Source organism: Leptopilina heterotoma, unplaced genomic scaffold (genome assembly GCF_015476425.1).
Source record: "Leptopilina heterotoma isolate Lh14 unplaced genomic scaffold, ASM1547642v1 Lhet_286, whole genome shotgun sequence".
Classification (NCBI taxonomy): Eukaryota; Metazoa; Arthropoda; class Insecta; order Hymenoptera; family Figitidae; genus Leptopilina; species Leptopilina heterotoma.
The window spans coordinates 547488-562508 of record NW_025110993.1 but is presented as its reverse complement, the minus strand read 5'-3'; the positions used below and the strand labels follow the sequence as shown (position 1 = coordinate 562508).

The following is a 15021-nucleotide window of genomic DNA, read 5'->3' as shown; positions in this document are numbered from 1 at the left end:
ATTGAAAATATCATTTCTTTGTATAAAACACATTTATTTATGTACTCTATTTTATTGTTTTATTGTGATTCAATAAATATAACATACGTTAATAAAAAACGTTTCATAAAAAAAAATCCAGAAGGAAATTACAAAAACTGGTTCGGAATCACTTTGTTTGTTAAGGAAAAATATTAGAACTTCAGTCTTAAAAACAAACCCAACAGAAATGAATACAAAACTATGTTGTATTTCTATAGCAAAATATATCTTCAGGATATCCTTATCCTGAGGGTGGCTTAACTTTTTCTTTTGTTAAACTTAACTATAAAGTACTTGTGGAAGAGCGTCAGTATTACAAAGCTTTCATAAAATAAGATTATTTCTACATATAACAATTTTTACATATAGAAGAATGTTACCTTTAATATAAACTTTTTGGACGTAAGCGTTATTTTATTGAAAAGTTGTAAGGCAATCATCAATAGTTTCTTTCTCTTCATTATGATGAAGATAATTTCTATCATTTTTTTCTTGTTGTTGTTGAAAAACAAACCTCTAGTCATTGTACTTAATGGCTAATTGATTTAAAGCCAAATCTCCACTTATTCGTAAAGTGTCGACTATCGTTGGCTTCATTCGATGCTTAAATTCGCCAATCATTTTACTTCCCAACCAGATTGTATAGGATTCAAATTCAACTCGTATCCTTAAATAGAAAAAATACAAAGATTTTACATTTTCCGGCAAATTAATTATCATTAATTGTCATTAATTATCATTATAATTTAAATTCAATTAACTATCATTGCGTGCTGTAGAACCACTAAATAAGTGTAACAATTACGTGAGTAAGAAGTCGCGTCCAGGACCCCAGGAAAGGAAACCTTCGTGTCTTTCTTCATTGGACCATTTTCCTTCTGTCCAGCAATTTATAACGACACATGCTGGAGCATTGCCATAATGAAATCTCGGATTAATATGCAATGCAATTTCCGGATGCGGATAGATCAAGTTCCCTCTCTGCAAATTCACGTAGAACCTACAATTATTTCAGTTGAAATATACCGCGCGTCCCCTTGAAATTTAGTGTTAATTAGCAATTTTCACTATGTCGATTTTAAGAATTATGTACTGATTGGGGCATTCACTCTGGCTCAGCAGGAAGGTTCCTGAGAAACAAAATTTTAAGGTTATGTTTATATTATTTTCAATTATTTTTCTCTTGTGTATAAACATGACAATTTCATAACAAATTTTTTTGTATATTGACATAATACATGTGACAATAATGAAACTTTAGGATGTAATCAAGACTTAACATCAATGGTTTTATATTTTGAGTTTGTGTTTGAGTTTTCATTCTAAAAATCCTAAAAATTAAAAACATAACCTTAAATTTTTTGCTTCTTCTTTCTTCGGAGCGCGTCACATATTTTTACCCGCACGTCAGCAAAAGTTTTCTAAAAGTTGAAATTAACTTGACGCATAATCTTAGGAATCTTTAGTTCCGAAGCTCATTAAAGTTCAAGTTCTTTAAATTTCGACTGTTTTTCATTATATTTCTTCAACTCTTTCTTTCTCTTTCTTCAATGCTGAGTCAACTTTTACGTCAAACATTAAATAACATTGGGCATTTAAAAAACAACTTCAAGTTTCATGAGCTTCGCAACTAAAGATTCCGAAAGTTGCAGTCAAATTAACTTCAACTTTAAGGAAATTTTCGGTGCTGTATGAGGAAAATACTTATACTAAAACGTATGTTAAGAATAAAAAAGCGAACCGAAAGCATAAAAATCAAATTATAGAAATAGAGGAAAATTATTTCTAAATACTCACGAATAAGGGAGTAATTTCAATCTTCCCTGGATGAACAATCGGGCACCAAATTTTAGGCCTTTCTTCACATTAATATTCACTGGTACTTCCTAATTGAAAAGGGAAAAATAACATAGAAATTAATCAAAATTATAACTAACCTCGAAATTATTACTTAACGCGATTATTACTTACGAGGTTGTTACAGAGTAATTCTTCATCCGTTAATTCTAGTGATCTTGTAGGTTTGCATATTTTCGGATCAGGATAGATGTCAAGAAGAATTTGCCTCGCCTTTATGTCTTCAATGTCTCCATCAACTTCCAGACAGACTACTTCTGACAATGGCATTCTGTAGTGAAACGAACAAAAATGTTCTCCATTAATTGCTATCTGAAAAAATTCATTTTTTATCCTCTTTAAAGTCAAAAACTTTCCTGGTAAATTTTTTGACAGTCGATAGTTTATCGACAATATCAACAGCACTGTGAATAACTTAATTTTTACATGAGAGAGAAAAGGATAAAAATATCTTCGGTCCTTTTCTGGAAAAAGACAAACGCTACATCTATCCTTCTTTCTCTTATGCAAAAATGAAGATATATAAAATTTAGAGGTTACATTCCATACAGGCGCTTATAAACAAAAGGAGTTGAGTTCTAATTTAACAAACCTGGAAGTCATAAGGAGCACAAAAAATCATAAGATGAAAGTACTCATTTCTTTGAAAAATATAACCATTCGACAAGCGTGGCGAGCATGTTTCTTCCTTCTGCCAATGACCCTTTACTCTCGTGTTTCTTACGACATAACCACGATCCAGCCGTGGATTAAAATGAAGCGCTATGTTTCCATGATTTCTGCATGTTAAATTAATTGCAAATCTGCAAAATAATATAAATTATTTTAAAGATCAACTATCGTCTCTTAATTATACGGTTTACTATACAAGGATTAATTAAAAAATTAAAAAATAAGTGTTATCTATTTTAGAAAAATTGAACACACCTCGAAGCTTTATGAGGAACATAACCAGTTACAATAATTGCATTTAAAGGTTTAAGTTCATTTAATTTTAACGGCACCGAAACACTCTGTAACCAAAAATATACACTTAACTGAAACAATTATTTGCGAAATTCCATTTTGTTTACAATTTTGGCAATTTTTCTTTCAAATTTTTCTTTAAAATTTTTTCCTAAGACAAATTCTATTTATTATTGAAAAAATAATTGCTCTTTTACGTATAAAACTGTCAAGGTGTTAATGACAATGCCAGGTTTCATCATGTATTAAAAACGTTAAAATTAAAAAATGCATTAATCTAATTTTACTTTTGACTCTCATGTTGTTTGACAATAATTTTTTATTGGTTAACTTTTTAACAAAGAAATTTACTGTTTACAATTTATTTTTTTGTTTTCTATTTATCAAAGTGGCGGCATTGTTCTGCGGCCATAAAACGTTTAGAAAATTGACATTATGGAATCACCTTTATAATTTAGTTCATGATTTGCTCACTGAGGAGAGAGGCCGCTGGGGTCGCTGCAAGCAAAGCGACGCCAAAACTCGAGCAAATCGGCCATTTAATTTTCTCACCATTTCTCACACAATAACCTATTGATTGCTCATTGATTCTTGTGGAGTTTTTTTTGTTTGTATAAAATTCAAGTTAAATTATAGTAAATACAAGTGAATAGTAAAAATAATGAAGCCATTCTTGTAGCGAGGCTGACGAAAAATTCTACTAACTATAAGGTGAGTCTCTCTTGTAATTAGTTAACCAGATTTTAAGTTTTTTTATTCCTTTGTTCAAATGGTTCAAATCTTTGAATTATAACATAACGTGGAATTAATTTTAATCCTTGGATTACTTTCGAATCAATCAAATTGAGTAAATTTAGATGATTTAGATCAATTCCGTCAATTATTCTTGTGACTTTTCTTTAATCTCCTCTTTTTGAGGTTAGGTTTATTGTTTGAAAATGTAGTAAACAAGTAGAAACAATTACAATTATGAATAAATAATTCTAAATTCTTAATTACAATAATTTTCAACTATTTTTAAATTATTTACAAATAATTCATTGTTTAGATATTTAATATTGTCAACAACAATTAGTTTTTTTCTAGCAAACAAGTTTTGTTTCCTATAACAATTATCAATACTAAATTAGTATTTATAATTTAATATTTAACAATAATAATTAATTTTAATTTATTTAAAGGACCTTAATACTAATAATTGTAAATTAATATTGTAAATTGAATGTATAAAAATAACTATTTCTTAACAACAATTTTTAAATGACCTGAATTATAAATAATTCTCCCATCAACATTGAAATGTCTCATTACTCATAATGATATAATCTTGAACAATTGTTAATAACAAGAACAACTGTAGGTTAAATTCCCCTTAGAGAATTTTACATTTATTTAAACAACATTTCAATAATTTTATTATTTTATCATAATAATAATAATAATTATTATTATTATTATTATTATTATTATTATTATTATTATTGGTTTTATAAATAATAAATGTAATTTTTTAAAAATATATTATATAATTCTTATAAAATAATTAACTTTATTTAAATTTAATTGTTTTTATTTATAACATTATGATTTATTTTATTTTCTAAATAAATTTAAATTGAAACAGTAATATAAATTTATTTAAAATATAGAATAATATTATATTAATATTATAAATTGATTTTATATTAATAACATTAAAATTTATTTTATTATTTTAAATACTGTGACAACTTGAATGAAACATATTACGAAACAGTCCGAAATAATCCGAAATTACCCGAATTCTCAGTCTCTTTGTAGATTATGTTTAAAGAATGAAATATAATACATTGGGATTAGAAATGCATCATTTTTCACTCTATTATTGACTGTGAAAAATCATTCGAAAAGAAAACTCGTATACAAGTGATTTACGAATAAAGTTACTATTTGAAAAAGTCGAAAAAGTTTACATACCAAGGCCACTGTTTTATTGTCAGATAATCGAAAATCATCGAAAGCCTTCTGTCGATCAGTGTACATATTTTGTGACGACAAACACACCCGAGACATTTTCTATGTCTACTCTGCCCACACTGTTGCCTAACATTACCCCTGAAACTTCAAACCATTCTATATACCCGGTGATCGTATTTTTCTCTCCAATAAATATTAAGCCGGCAGAACATAATATAAAAGTAAATATAAAAATGACTCACTTTTATATTCGAAGTTTAACATAAATTTACAACACACAAATAAAACTTTTTCACTGATAACGATACAAATGTAATGTAAGATAAGAGTTTAATGTTTTCTATAAATAACCGAAACAACTAATTCAGTTAGTTTTTTATAGTTATAGTTTTTTATATTTAAAAAAAACAATTTTTTTATCAGAAATAAGGCTCTTCGTCCCTCCTCTTATTATCATAAATACAAAAATTTTCACAGGAATTCAATTATTTAAAACAAAATTCTTCAGATTTACAAAATTCTTTTGAATATTATTTTTAAAAAATATTCTTCACAACAATTTAATTATTTTCATAAATTTCCATGAAATTCTAAAAAAACAATTCAATTATTTTCAAATTTGTTGATAAAGTTGTTTGTAAAAATTGAAATTTAAGAAATATTCAATTATTCAGATAAATTATTTATTTTGTATTTGAATAATTGAATTCTCGTAGAACTTTCTAATAAGAATTGATTTAGAATTGAATAAAATAAAATGATTAAAGTTTTGAATAATTTTATTTATAAATGTTGAAGAAAAAAATGATTGAATTTTGAAAGAATTACTTTTGTAATTTTTAGAAATAAATATTATTTCCAGAGGAAGGCCAAAAAATGACAAAACGATTAATAACAACGTTTTTTATTTCACTAATTCGACATGTGCGATACACTAACAGTCAGATGATAATTTCGTAAAACCCATAAAGATAATTATTAAACACTAAATATTTTTTATTCCCTGTAACAATTAAAAAAAATCATTATACATTTTCTATTAAAATTATCCATTTATCTGCGTAAAGTCAATTCTGATATCGATACAAATAGAAAAACGTTTGAGCATTTAATTCTCATATATGTAAACGTTCAAAAATATGCTACTAAATGTCTATAATTAATCGGAGTATAATATAGAGAATGTATTTTTATTTTTGAATTTGGAAAATATTTCCAAATATATATATCGCTCTTTTTAGGCAAAGGAAAAAAATCATTTTCTCCTTATTAATATAAAAAAATGTATATTAATAAAGAAATATCCCTTAGCATCGAAAAAACTATGGGGTTTTTTTTAGAGATAAAAATGGCACTATTTTTACTTCGGAAGTTAAAGTAAGTTAAAAAGCAGTTTAAAAAAAGAAACTTTTTAATTTAAAAAAATTGTCTCAAAAAGGAATCGTTTCGATTACTTTTTTCGACACTCAGCATTGAAGCTAAATTCAAAAAAATGAAGAATAGAAAAAAAAATAGTGAACTTGTTCGATGTACTCCATTTAGTCCTATAAATTTAACGCTGTATTTTCTATTATTGATTTAAGGCGACTAGACCGATTTAAAGCAGTATTCGTTTTAACAGATAATTGAGTTTTCTTTTTAAAAAAAGAAAAATAAGAAAAACTCGTCAAACGAATAGTAAAAACGGCAGTGGAGATTATTTTTCTTTTACAAAAAAAAAGTATATGTACATTAGAAGTAAAAATTAAGCCTCTCGAGAAAAATAAAATTTGATTAGTATAATGATTCCACTGAATCGCAATATTTGTTAGGAGAACGATATCTCAACAACGTCTTCAATATATATATATAATATTTTTCTTCAATTCTCTTAAATTTAATCAATCTTTGAAACCAGCCAAGTGAATAAAATAGTGAATAAAATATATTATGAGATTTCAAGCTGTTTTGTACTATTCTATAAAGAGAGCTTCGAGCACTCCGCACAAAAATATTTTTATATTGTTGCGAGGTAGACGCTGGTGGACGTTCATTTTCTTTTCTTTTTTTTTTCTTGATGAGAAATATTTACATATCACGGGGTTCATGTGGGTCGGGAAGTTTCTGCCAGTTTGGTTCGACGCCCCAGATTTCTCGAGCGTATTCCGCAATTGTTCGATCTGATGAAAACTTTCCTGAAGATGCGATATTGTGAATTGCCATTTCTACCCATTTTGTCTCGTCCTGTAAATTGAATGTTGAATTTAATAATGAATTTAATAATGAATTTAATAATTTACTTGACATTTAAAAGGAGTAGCCTTTTTTTCTTACCTGATAGACTTGACTGACACGATCTTGTACTTTGATGTAACTCTCGTAATCAGCAAGAAGGAAGAAGCGATCCCACTTCATGAGAACATCGCCGATGTCTTTGAATTCATCGGGATTATTGGGACTGAAGAATCCACCTTGGATTTGATCGATGCACTGCTTCGCTTCCGGTAGTTTATTGTAGTAATCGTAGGCATTGTAGCCTCTCCTCTTCAAGTCCTCGACTTCATCGACAGTCATGCCGAAGATGAAGATATTGTCGTTGCCCATTTCTTCGGCCATTTCGACATTGGCGCCATCGAGAGTGCCAACTGTGAGTGCGCCGTTCAACATGAATTTCATGTTACCAGTGCCCGAGGCCTCAGTTCCGGCAGTGGAAATTTGTTCACTTAAATCGGCAGCTGGGATAATTTTCTCAGCGAGTGTCACTCGATAATTCTCCAAGAAGATGAATTTCAATTTATCGCCAACAATTGGATCGTTATTGACAACATTCGCAACGCTGCAAATGAGTTTGATGATCTTCTTGGCTAAATGATAACCTGGAGCGGCTTTGCCTCCGATCATCACTGTTCTGGGAACAAATGGTGCCGATGGATTTCTTTTAATTCGATTGTAGAGAGTTATCACGTGCAAGCAGTTGAGAAGTTGTCGTTTGTATTCGTGAATACGTTTCACCTAGAAAATCAAGTTTTTTATATATTTATATAAATATAAAAATAAAATTAATAATTAAAATAATATTCATGAAAATAATTGAATTTTTTGAAGGAATTTTATTAAAAATTTTGAAAATAATGATTTTTTTAAAAGAATGTAATCAAAATTGTTAAAAATAATTGAATTTATATTATAATTCTTTGCGTAGAATTTTATCAATTTTTTTTAAATAATTGAATTTTTTTGGAAAACTTTATTAAAATAATAAATATTAAAAATCATTGAATTCCGGAAAATTTTTGAAAATTGAAATTTTGTCAAGAATTGTATTAAAATTTTTGAAAATAATTGAATTTCAGATAAGAATTTAATTATTTTTAAAGATAATTGAAATCTCGACGAGAATTTTTAAAAATTTTTGAACATAATTGAATGTTTGCGAAGAATTTGATAACTTTTGAAAATAATTGAATTTCTGCAATTTCTCTAAAAATTTTCCAAATTATATTGTACAATTTACGAACTTTTCATCCTTTTTCTATCAAACTACGGACTTTGCGGACCTTTTTTTTTTTAAAAAAACTGACTCTTACGGACTTGAAACAAATTTACGGACCTAGTTCGAGCTCTGAATTGAGCAAGCATTTGTATTTTACCTGGATATCGTAAATGGAAGCCGGATTGATTTTGACACCGTATTCCTTTTCCAGAAGTTCGGCCAAACGGAGTTTGTTTTCCTGTTTAACTTTAACGACACTTCTTTGGAAAGCCGGATCCTTCGCCCATTGTTTTAATTGCTGCAATTGATCCAAGTGAACCGCCCATTCGCTGCCAATTTTCTACAAAAAATAAATAAGAATGTCGATTGTAAGAATATCTTTTTACAAAAATAATAAAGTACCTCCTCGATGATATCGGACAAATTCGGATTGCAAAGCAAAAGCCATCTTCGGGGTGTAATGCCGTTCGTCTTATTCTGGAATTTCTCTGGATTCATCTCGTAGAAGTCGCGGAAGCTGGAAGAATCAAATCATGAGTATTCGCTTGTTAAAATGAAAAATACATTCTCAAGTAGAACTGAAGAAAACTTACACAGTGTCTTTCAGGATCTCGGAGTGAATTCTAGCGACACCGTTGATGGCGTGACTTCCGACGATGGACAAATGGGCCATGTTGACTCTCTTCTCGCCCTCCTCCTCAACCAGGGACATTCGACGCATTCTGTCCAAGTCTCCGGGCCATTTGGCTGCGACTTCTTGCAGATGCAGGAAGTTGATGTGGTAAATAATCTGCAAGTGTCTGGGCAAGATGCACTCGAGCATTGACGTGGGCCATCGCTCCAGAGCCTCCGGAAGAACGGTGTGATTCGTGTAGGCACAGGTTCTCTTTGTTATTTTCCAGGCCTGAAAAGACACTTATTGTTAGTTTTATTCCACTTCTTCCTTCGTGAGATGAAAATCCTAAATTAATTCAGCACAAACCTCGTCCCAACTGAGACCCTCGATATCGATGAGAATCCTCATGAGTTCAGGAATTGCCAACGAAGGATGAGTGTCATTCAACTGGATGGCAACTTTGTCCGGGAAGGCATTGAAATCCGTACGATGATGTTCCCTGGATCCGAATTTGCTCGACTTGTAACGACGAATGATGTCCTGAAGTGTTGCGGCGCACATGAAGTATTCCTGCTTCAGACGCAATTCCTTGCCCTCGAAGAAGTTATCGTTTGGATATAGTACTCTCGAGATATTCTCGGCGAGATTACGATCAATCACGGCCTGAATGTAGTCTCCATCATTAACTGCAATAATCCCAAAAATTTATTTATTTATTTGATTAAAGTTCCTAGGGCTAATGAGTTAATTTCTAATCTAAGCTTAAAAACACTTGCAGACTTCGCACTCGACAATTAAAGTACCCAAATAGTAGCAAAAAGTAAAAAATGAGTAAATACTAGGTTTTAGTAGATGAATGTGAAGCCTGCACTTGGCCTTAAAATTAAGAACTAATTATTCCAACCTACAGAATTTCAAATTAAATTCAATCGGCGATTTGGCGGACCACAGTCTTAGAGTGTTGACCACATTATTTTTGTATCCAGGAATTGGATTATCATAAGGCATGGCGAACACGACCTATAATACAAAAATACTTATCAAGTATCAAGTTTAACGAAAAATTATTTATAATTTCTCATGGAATTTGAAATGGAATCTTTGGAAACGAACCTGCGTGTTTACCCATTTCTTGCCATCGGGAGTATCAATGACATGACCGTAGAAATTAACCGGAAGCATGAATTCGGGACGAGCTTTCTCCCAAGGGTTTCCATATCGGAGCCAATCATCGGGCTCCTCCACCTGTTCTCCATTCTTTATTTTCTGCGCGAAAATTCCGTACTCATAGCGAATACCATATCCGTAAGCTGCCAGACCCAGAGTCGCCATACTGTCCAAAAAGCAGGCAGCTAAACGACCCAAACCTCCGTTTCCAAGACCAGCGTCCTCTTCGAGCTCCTCCAACTCTTCGATGTCGAGACCCATCTTCAGTGGAAATCAAAATCAGGTCAAAATTAAATACAAAAGTCTCTTTTATTTTTTATTTTAAAATGGTATTGCAGATTACGCACCTGGTACATAGCTTCATCGCAGGCTCCCTGAATTCCTAAATTGATCATTGTATTTTGAAGAGATCTTCCCATGTAGTATTCCAAAGAAAGATAGTACACTCTCTGCAAAAAGAAACAATTTTATGAATAAAAACTTTCAATTTTCCATAAATGTGACGCGATCTGAAGCATTTGAAGAAAGGGACTTAAGAAGCAAAAAATTATAGGTTATGTTTGTAATTTTTTAAATGAAAATACAAAAAAAGAATCAACTGTCAATAACAATCATGGATATTTAAGTCTTCATTACAAGTACAGTATTTAATAAACACTAGTTTTAATTTGTAATAAGTAAAAAGAAACTTTCAATTAATAAAAAACTAACACTAATTAATTAAATTTAGAAATCAGTGAAGAATCAGATAAGAATTATTATCTATTTTTATTTTTAAACATTAAAAAAAAACAGAAGTAGAAACCTTTTTGGATTAGTAAAATGTGAGTGTAGTATCAAAAATTTGAATACATTCAAAATGTTCATAAGCAAATAGAAAGATACCCATCAAAATTAAACATTTGCCAAAAATTCTAATGCTTTTAGGAAAGTTTCCAAAACTTTTCTTCTTGGCTTTATAACAAAAAAATATTTTCAATTATTGTTCCTATTATTTCCTGTCATTAACAAAGACCGAAAAATATTGAAAAAATGTATTTTTTATTAGAAAGGAAAATTGTTTCATAACAGTGGAAACGAGTTCATTCATATCAAGGATTAAAAATCAATCGGGGAAAAATGAAAATTAATAATAGAAACATATAATGATAAGATATTTCAAACGATAACGGTTATTAATAACAAAAGCGGACGATTTTAATTATACCGAACACTATACAATCTTAATGATTAAAGATGAATTCAATAACAAGAATTCTAATCATTTTAGTAATTATTATCACCAAGTGTTAATTAATCAATTGTTGAAAATTTGCCAAAATGAACCTCATTTATAATTGTCAACAAAACAAAATTTAGTTACAAAAATGATAGTGTAATATTATAAATTATTTCTTTTCTCTCTTTCTCTTTTGCAGTAAAAGCAGAAAGTAAGGAAAGACGAAAATTACTTTTTTTGAAACTTTTAATACGAATTATTATTTAAAGAAGAAACATTAAACCGGAAGTTAATAGAAGAGTCAAGAAATGAAGTTCAAAAATAATCTTCATCTCTCGACAATTGCGTAATAATTTTCGACACACGTTCGAATTGTGTAACAGTCAATATAATTAAAATTAAACTTTAACAATTATGTAAATAATAATATAACTTTCGTTTTATTTCGATTCGAAATACACTTAATACAGACAAAAGCACTTTATTGTTAAAAATCATTTTTTGGTAAATTAATAACTTAAGACAAAAATTAAAATTTAAAAATAAAACTAATTGTTTATTGTAGACGAAAAAAAATTGCAATATTTTATTCTGAACATAAAAGAGAAGAGAGAGAAATTATCTAACGCCTTCAAATGTGAACTTTGCATTTAACCTTTTTACAATTATAACATATGAGGCAAATAGACAACAAACAGTCAATTTTATATTACTCTCGATTTTTGCAGATTAATCCAGAAATGATATTGACAAAACTTATTGTTTATATTTTCAAACTGACATTTATTAAACATGTTATCTCTTGTTTTTACAGTCTAACGATATTTACAAATCATTTCATTGAATTTGTTGAAAGGAAAGATTAAAAACATAAATATTTTTCTCTGTCTGTCTATATTTATAAAAATCTCGATAAAAATTAAAATATTTTAAAATAAATGAACAGAAAGTCAAAAAAGAAGTAAAATTTAAATTAGAGAAAGTTTTTTTATCTCTAGAAAAATTTGGTAACTTGTCATATCAAATTACATAATTTAAATGTCATTTTATTTTATTTTATTTTATTTTATTTTTTTATGTTGAACAAAAAAGTGTTCTACATTTATTAGTATAAAATGTATAACATTTTTTTTCTAGAATTAGTATTCTTTTGATAAAACAACTTTTTTGGGCAATAATTTTTTCTATTTTTCGTTTTCAAGAAATTGAAGAAAAAGTTCGTTGACACTAAAAGAAAAGAAAAAAAACTCGATTGGCAATCTTCACCTAAAAGAATCACGTGCTAAATAGCAAGAAGCATTATCGTTTTAGACTTAGACAACATCCAGGGCAAGGTTGTGTACCCTTGATATGTGAATTAAAAGAGGTGACGATCCAAGTGCAAAACAAAATTTTTTTTCGACCTACGATTTAAAATTTCATTTTATCCAAGTTCGATACTTGATTTTACAATATAACTTACGAAATTATTGAACAATACAAGGTCAGAATGCCATTCAAGAAAAATTTTCTTTTATAAACAATTCTTGAAATATAATTATGACACTTGTCAAAACCTCGGTCGAAACTCATAGATAAAAATATGTTTTCAAGAAAAAATCTTTTCTGATAAAACACAAAGCTGAAATAACAAACTATTGCAAATACATAGTTCAATTTATATTATTCTCGATTTTTTCTCTACTCTAAACTTGAATTTGTAAAAATGTTTACTAATTTGAATCAGCAAATTTTAGTAGTTTTTTGTTTAAAAAAATTAAATAAGAAGAACTCATTATTTTTTGGACACTCCAAACTGAAAAGTATCAAATTGCAACGAATTTACACCAAAAATGTGGATCAAATCAAAACTTGATCCAAATTTTTGGCATTAATTTGATCTACTTTAGTATCAGTTACCTTCAAGAAAACGAGATGAATAAATAAATAAATTTCTTGAAATGTTTTTTTTTCTATTTCTAAATTTAACCTTTTGAAGCGTGTCGAGAATTTTTTTTGTCCCGTGAAAAAACTTTTTGAAAAAGAAAACGTACTTTTTTTACATAGTACAAAAATAAAAGTTTCCACCTTGTAAGAACTTAATTTTGATGTTGCTAAAAATAAATATTTTTGAGAAATGGTAAAATTAAATTCTTCGAAAAAGAAACCTTGGAAGTAAAATTTTACAGGAAGAGAAAACATATATTAAATTTTTATAAAAGTATTTTACAAATAACTTGAACCAAAGTTTTCAACATTTTGTGAACATTTAATGTTCTAGAAAAAAAAGAAAACTTTTTTTATTATCTTATATAAGTCATTTTTTTAAAACATGAGAAATTTTACAACATTTGGGAATAAAATTTATTAACATGTTTAGGGCCTTCGAACAATTGTAAAAAAGCATTTCTTGACCATGAAACTGATAAAAATTTGAAACATTTGAGAATATAGTTCATAAACATGTTCGTGACTTTTACTTTCGAAGAAATAGTTTAGGAATAGCTGATTGATCTATAAGATAAGAAACAAAATATTTTAGAACATTTGTTAAGATAAAAATGTTTAGGATTCGTTTAGCTTTCGTTTTAGAAACAAAGAAAGTTTTTTAAGTATTTTAAAAAAGTGAAGAATCTATTGTTGCTCTTGTACCAAAAATTATGGAACATTCAACAATTTTTGATTCATGAACATGTTCGAGACTTTCTTTGTTCTATAATGTAAAATAAGTTTCTGAACATTTGTTGATTTTGTATATCGTAAAATTTTATAAATTGCAAATATTCTTCAGTAACATGTTCGGAACATTCCTGAATGAAACATGTTCATGAAACTTGTAAACATTCACTACTTTTTGCGTAGAAAAAAAGAAAATAGAATTAAATTAAATTCCTGCCAGGTGTAAAATTACATTGTCAAAAAAAGAAGTTCTGCGTGGCTGCGCAGAACTTCTTTTTTTGACAATGTAATTTTACATCATGATGCGCGTCAACCTGATCCAAATTTTATGTTAATACATGTTCTGTTTTCAATTTTTTCTTCGATATGTTCGACATAAAAAATGACTTCCAGTCAAATTAATTAGAAAGCATTTCCTTCTAATAAAAGGTAAGTTAAAAAGGGTTATTTTTGAAAACAAGAAAAGACAATTTATTCGAAATGAGAAAAACTTGATAAATTTTTAAGCCGGTCGGACTAAATTATTTAACGTTTCGAGTAAAGAAATTAACTAAATCACTTTGTGTAATACAACCGGCACTTTGATTATGAACTTGTAACAATTAACACAACAATTAATATTATAAAATACAATAATAATGATTAATTAATTACCTTTGGATCTTTTTCGTAATAATATTGCTGTGTACGAATCCATCTCGAGACAAGATTGTCCTTAACACTGTTTGCTAGGGCGAAATAATAATCTCGAGATGTTGCGACATTACGATCCTTGACAAGAGTATAATGCAGATGCCTATTAAATGTCTTCTTAAAATTTCCAACATTCTCAACATCTACAATTCCCCGCACTGAGATTTGCTTCCTCTTCTCATGATCAACATCATTCGCAGACATTTTTTTTTAATTTAAAAAAAAAACAAACAATCCGAGTTTACAATTTATTAAAATGGAAAAAAATACAAATCTACTTTCTATTTCTCTCAAATTTTTGAAGAAAGTCAATACAATATATCTATTTTCACGAAAAATAACGTCGAGGATCGAACGACACTGTAGTCCGTCCACGAATGATACACAAGTGAGATG

The 15021-nt window shown here is 28.7% G+C and overlaps 2 protein-coding genes across 2 annotated transcripts; both read right to left on the bottom strand.

Moving 5' to 3' along the window:
- Positions 1–13: 13 nt before the first annotated feature.
- LOC122504221 (galectin-9-like) lies at positions 14–5088 on the bottom strand. The gene is made up of 7 exons (XM_043615185.1): positions 4801–5088; positions 2806–2891; positions 2471–2681; positions 1993–2190; positions 1819–1907; positions 827–1021; positions 14–688 (listed from the first exon to the last, which is right to left on the bottom strand). The coding sequence occupies exons 1-7, from the start codon at positions 4894–4896 to the stop codon at positions 538–540; spliced, it is 1026 nt and encodes a 341-aa protein (XP_043471120.1). The 5' UTR covers positions 4897–5088; the 3' UTR covers positions 14–537.
- A 600-nt stretch (positions 5089–5688) lies between these two features.
- Positions 5689–15021, bottom strand: LOC122504214 (glycogen phosphorylase). Its single transcript, XM_043615166.1, has 10 exons — positions 14587–15021; positions 10403–10504; positions 10002–10316; positions 9797–9908; positions 9255–9574; positions 8866–9176; positions 8675–8789; positions 8430–8612; positions 7114–7791; positions 5689–7023 (listed from the first exon to the last, which is right to left on the bottom strand). The coding sequence occupies exons 1-10, from the start codon at positions 14827–14829 to the stop codon at positions 6868–6870; spliced, it is 2535 nt and encodes an 844-aa protein (XP_043471101.1). The 5' UTR covers positions 14830–15021; the 3' UTR covers positions 5689–6867.